The 6,000-nt window shown below is 49.0% G+C and overlaps 1 protein-coding gene across 5 annotated transcripts in view; it reads right to left on the bottom strand.

The window, feature by feature from the left end:
- The window catches only part of MPV17L (MPV17 mitochondrial inner membrane protein like), a 32,909-nt gene extending 27,403 nt beyond the window's left edge, over window positions 1–5,506 (bottom strand). For 3 of the 5 annotated variants that reach the window (XR_009755370.1, XM_061554827.1, XM_061554840.1), the window contains exons 1-3: window positions 4,481–5,206; window positions 2,219–2,289; window positions 518–547 (exon numbers count right to left, since the gene is read on the bottom strand). Coding sequence is in view for 4 of the 5 variants with exons in the window: in XM_061554827.1 (XP_061410811.1) it covers window positions 518–547; window positions 2,219–2,289; window positions 4,481–4,814 (435 nt within the window). In the remaining variant the exon portion in view is untranslated. Of the gene's footprint in view, window positions 1–517; window positions 548–2,218; window positions 2,290–4,480; window positions 5,207–5,487 lie in introns of those variants that run through there. The other 2 variants (XM_061554820.1, XM_061554848.1) reach the window with 2 other exon arrangements.
- Window positions 5,507–6,000: the final 494 nt, after the last annotated feature.

Here is a 6,000-nt window from a genome sequence, read left to right on the forward strand (position 1 = left end):
CGGCGGTGTAGTATATTCCGCAAATATGCCCGACTGTGAGGGCGGGCACAAGCCGGCGTGATGTTAAACGTTGAGTTGTATAAGGGCACCATGGGGTGACCAGCCCGTCCCCACCCAGCCCCACCCCTCCCACCCCCCACCCAGCCCCACCCTCCCCACCCAGCCCCTCCCCACCCTCCCCACCCAGTCCCTCCCCACCCTCCCCACCCAGCCCCACCCAGCCCCTCCCCACCCTCCTCTCCCCACCCAGCCCCTCCCCACCCAGCCCCTCCCCACCCTCCCCACCCAGTCCCTCCCCACCCTCCCCACCCAGCCCCTCCCTCCCCACCCAGCCCCTCCCTGCACGACGGACGGACACAATAATCCCCTGTGGGCTAGTGTAACCAGGAGGTTCCTACCAGAAACAATTTCTACTGAGATAGAGTGGTGCTTTCCAAACGTGCGGTACAATGTGGGCTCCTTGGTATGTGTTTGTCAGGTATAAGTTACAGATGATGGTAAGAGGAGATGGTATTACCTGCATTGCCGACCAATAAACAACGCCCGTCTGCCAACAAGAAGAATGAGAAGATTGCATAAACGTTCATTTTACTGCAAAGACAAAGATTTCCCACACAGCCTCGTATACAGTTGGGGCAAGTGTGGTTCGTGACTTCACACGAGGAGCAGTGAACACGGTGTACAGACATAACTGGCCGGGTGGCTCAGCGGTAGCGTGGCTCGCAATTAGGCGCGAGTTCAAATCCTGGTGGATGGTTGACTTAGCCCATCGTCCCTCTGGAATCAAGACAATGAGTACTACTGTGTAGAGAAGTCAACAGTGGTTGCCCTATGGAGGGACTCACCCCCACCATAGGAATGTGGATTTTCCATGCTGGCTCACAGTTGTCAACGGGAGATGAGCACCGCCCCAATGCTCGTTTGAGCAGCAGGACATCACTTTGACTTTGTGTATAAAGTGAGTGCGCACTTCTTCGTATTTGAAAAAAGCCATCCAGCCTTTTAACCTATTCTGTTCTTCACGATATTTCGATTGGGCTAACAGGTAAATACGGGTCAAAGCTGACTGTGCCAACCTAACTGTTTTCTTCCCCAAAACATATGACTGCCCCTGCTATCGACTTAATTTAGCATATTCTGATAATTTAAACAAAAATTGATTACAATGCTCGACTTGATTTAAAGCTTTCGTGACTTGCAGGAATTACTCTTTGGTTCTTTCGGTAAAGTCACATAGAAAGAAAATAAATTAAATAATATAATACAACGTTTCAATTGCAATACAAGCAACCATCATCAGGTAAGAAGGAATGAGAAAACAAACCTAGTAAACTTAGAAATACAATGCAATACAACACAGAGAGTCGGCTAACACCACAGTCAACACCCTACCTGGTTGATTACGTTCTTACAAAGATTGTTAGATTTGAGAGACAAAACACAGACACGGAGACACATATACACACAAGCAGAGACACATGTGTGTATCTCTGTGTGTCTGTGTGTCTCTCTACTTGTGTGTCGGTCTATGTGTCCCCGTGTCTGTGTTTTGTCTCTCACAAATTTAGCAATCTTTGGAAGAACGTAATCAACCAGGTAGGATGTTGACTGTTGTGTTAACCGACTCTCTGTGTTGTATTGCATTATACTTCTAAGTTTACTAGGTTTGTTTTCTCATTCATTCTTACCTGATGACGGTTGCTTGTGTAGCAATCGAAACGTCGTATCCTATTATTTAATTTATTTTCTTTCTACGTGACTTTACCGAAAGAACCAAAGAGTAATGCTCGACTGTTAAAAAAGTAATCGGTATAAAAAATGAAACATGGGCTGAAAAGTCTCTCTTTACAAACAAGCTTAGGAAGTGGGATTTTCATTTGGTGGCCATGAACCATTGGTGTAAATTCCACATTGTTTTGGCATGGACCAGTTTAACCATATGAGCACTACTGGTGACCTCCTCACAAATTTTAAGATATTTTATTGTTCCCAGAGGGATGAAGGGTTGATTCATTTGCTGACAGGATTATGAACTCACGACCATGTAATTGAGTCAAATGCTCTCCGTGTTGCCATCTGGCCAGGTTATAACATCTCGTTATACTATACATATTAATGGCATTGTGATCACCAAAATTACTGTGGGATAGTGAAGTCAATGTGCACACACTTATGTTGATATGAAGCCGCGTGTGATTTAATTTGACATTTTCAACACCTTATAGGTTGGCCAAAACTTTTGCCTGAGGTCCTTAAAAATGTCTGGCTTTCCTTCCAGCAGACTCATCCCTGCACACGAGACAAAAAAAAGATGTTGAAAGGTGTAGTCACTAGATAAGCAAGTGAAAGTGAAGGGCAGTATTTTTAGTCACAGCTCATCTCAAGCTTGATTCTGGCTCAAGTAAGCCGGTTCACGCCACGCTTAACTTTAGCTGGCTCCGAGCACAGCCTCAGCCATGCCCAGGATGTTCATGAGCTCACCCTGAGCCGAGCCACGGCTGAGCGGCTCGCTCGTGCGTCTTTTAAATGCGGCTCAAGTCTGAACTGATCCGCATTAGAGGCCAAGCCAGAAGTGAGCTGTGGCTAAGAACACAGCCCAAAGTATCTCAGCTCAAACTGTGAGCCAGCAGTGAAATATTATCTGGGCAGAGGCAGTTGTCTTCACAGGAGACCACTGCAATAGTGCTTGCACGCATAATTAAACCGGTGATACTTAAGCAATTGCACTATTAATGATTGCAAACTCGGCACACGTTTAACTTGTAAAGCCTTTATTTTACAAGGCGCGAGGAGGCATGTTTTTTATCCAGGACTTGAGTTTGTCAGAAGTCTGCCAGTGGTTGGGATAGACAGAATGCCTCCTTGGAAATGTAGAATCCTAACCATTGCCTCAGAGCTGCCAAACTACAATAAGTGGGGCAACTCTCTACGATAGTTCCAGAGCACACGGCCCTTGTCAGTTTTCCCCGTTGTTGTTTCTGTTGTTGGTGATCGAGACGCACGCACATTTCACCAACATTTGGACTAAAGACGTATTCAGTGACACACTGTGGCAGAAACTACGGGTGAATGCTTAGGGGGCACAATACATGGTAAGCAGTTTCCGATGAATACCTAACCTAACCTATGTTTATTGTACCAGGTAAGGCCCACTGAACTGTATAACTCTTTTACAGAAGTGACCTGGCGATCACAAACGATAGCTTAACAAGTGGCTTATGTGAAAATGTATATCAGCCAAATACTCTAAATGCATGTTTTTAAATGTGGAGGGAAAAATCGGAGGACCCGGAGAAAAATCCACGCGACCACAGGGAGAACATGCAAACTCCAAATATACAGGCATCGTCAGGATCAGGATCAAACCCACGACCTCCTATATACCAGGCGAGGGAGTTAACACCTTGCTACCGCGGCACCCCCAAATGCTTAGGGGATACACCCCCAAATGCTTAGGGGATACATACAACAAAATGTACAACAGTCAAACTATTGCTAAAGAGAAACTAAATTGGGACACAAACTAAATAGACGCATACCTGATCAACTTCTCATCTGTTGCATACCTGCTGCTGTGTTTGTGTTCAAATAGCTCCGCGTGTGATGCGAATCTCGAACGATGTTAGTCAAAGACAAAAACACAAAACATGGTTCCTCCATCATAGACGTTTTTGGGTTAGATCGCGTAAATATATAAATGTGTCGTTAAAACCCGCCAACACCCGACACAGCCAACTAGTAAGGGTTGTCACGTAAACAGAACATGCCAATTCGTCACTAGTACAGCACTAACCGGTGTGTTGGAGAACCAAGCCACAACATGTACAATCTGAGTACGACATTTCGCCAGTAATTACTTTTAAGTGATCTAACCCAAAAAACTCTATTATGGATGATATTGGTCGCGAAAGTCTACGTGTTGAAATGGCTCCTCCTCCTCTTCTTGGAAAGGTTGCCGACCCCTGGTCTAGTCAGACATCTCCGTGAGCCCTATGAAGGGCGATGGAGTAAGCAAGGCGCCTCGATCGGACTCTTGGACTGAATGGCAGTGACCGGTGAGGGCTTCCTGGTGAACGCTAAACGTTCATTTGTGAATTCTCCATCGTTTCTGGTCAATACAAAGCAGTTGCCTGCAAATCTTTAGGCGGTGAGAGAGGCACGCCGACTCGTGAACGTTGGAGAGTGTTCAGCATTCAGCAGTCGGCACCTGTGAATTGGAGACCGTTACCGGGGAAGTGGTCAACAGTCGTGCTCACTGGGGAATGCTTTCTCGTTAGCAAGTCGTTATCGCCAGGGGTGGACATATACACTTCTATGGATCTTTAGGACGTTCAATTTAAATATTTGTTCATATAACGAACAGACATTAATAAACAAACATTCAACGCATTTCCTCAATTATTATTCACGAATGCCGATGTATGGTGTGTCAAGGAAGGGCTATCGCCCCACTGCCCCCTGACGAAGGCTAAGCGGGTACCAGTGAAGAAGGCCGAGATGGTGATGGGCCCGGCCACCGTCTGATCCGCCAGCACCTTGACCACCACTGCCCGCGCCGCACTCCCCGGAATCGCCCTCTCCAGGCCCCGTAGCCACACGTAGTTGAAGTTGCCGTGGAACGCGAGGCCCAGCAGCGCAGCCCGTGCCGTGCGGGCCCCGTCGGGGTGATGGGGGGGACGCTGGTGGTGGCTGGGAGGCGGTGGAGGTCCCAAGAATCTCTGCTGGACCGCGTCGGCACCGGCGAAGAGGATCCCAAAGGCGGCCACGCTGCTCAGCCACGAATGCCTCCTCACCCACGTGGCGATGGTGTTCATGGTAGCGCCGCGCACAGCTTGCGTCCTTCTGCATCCGCGAGATCCCGAGGAGTCGCCACAACTACTAGTCGGCTCGTGAGTGGCGGAACACTCCGCAGTCACTGAAGGCTCGCGCGTCCGTAGAACGTGCTCATGCCGTCCTGCACTGGCGGCCTCTAATCTTCGACTTTTCTTTGTTCCTGGCGAGAGAGAATCATTGTTTCTCTTCGAGCCTCGCACTTTGTGCGCTGTATGTGTATAGAGTGAGCCCTATACGGGTTTACCTATCGTCGTGTGAATTCCTGTTGTTTTAGTCCCACGTGACCTACACGCATTAGAGTTGGCACCGATACCTCGGGATCACTCCAATGTACGCCTTAGCCACTTCAGTCTCACTGCTGCAACTCCACGCTGTGATGGCAGCAGCAGTGACGAGGAGCGTCCCGCCGCTATATATAGCTGTAGCTGGAATTTGCAAGTGTAGTGCCTTTCCTCAGCACTGCTGAATGGGTCGATTGTGTGTGTGCACAGCTGTTATCTTCACCAAAGAGTCACCTATTAGAATGCAGAGCGAAGCGGCAGTCCGTGGATGAGGGGAGAGGAGACCCACTGAAGTTTTGGGATGGTGCGCGTGTGTGCGTGTATCGAGGGCGGTGGCGCAGTGATACGTGCACTGCGATACATACCCAGTCACCTGATTTCGATTCTCGTTCATGGCCAACATAGGTGACGATAATCTGAACCGGTCCTGTGTCTCCTCTAGGTCGACTTGGCCTCAAGTGAGTACCTGGTGCGGAGTCTAAATATCAGCACTGGGGAGACAAAGGTGGTCGGGCGTGGTGCTGGCCATCTACGTCTTCGTGTACCGCGCTGGCCTTCATAGGTGTTCGCTAACAACATTTGCCCCAACAGTCGTAAGGCTACACAGGGGATCTTTGTCTGTCTGTGTGCACATGTGAGTGAGAGAGGTTTTGCTGACATCGCGGGTAGCAGCAGCAGGAATTCGGACCCTGCGTTCGCCCTTCACCCCCTTCGCCCCCCGTCCTCCGCTACTCATCCCAACCCCCAGTGGTGCAGGAGGGCTGCCTCTGGGCTACATAGCAGAAGATAGAGCCTGATCTCCACACCAGCTGCTACCCCACACTTCAAGGTTGAAGGTCCTGATGAAAATCTGGGTTTCCCAACGAATGCATTGCTCCACTCGATG

This window comes from Lethenteron reissneri, chromosome 3 (assembly GCF_015708825.2).
Source record: "Lethenteron reissneri isolate LAM-NWPU_2019-01 chromosome 3, ASM1570882v1, whole genome shotgun sequence".
Taxonomy (NCBI): Eukaryota; Metazoa; Chordata; class Hyperoartia; order Petromyzontiformes; family Petromyzontidae; genus Lethenteron; species Lethenteron reissneri.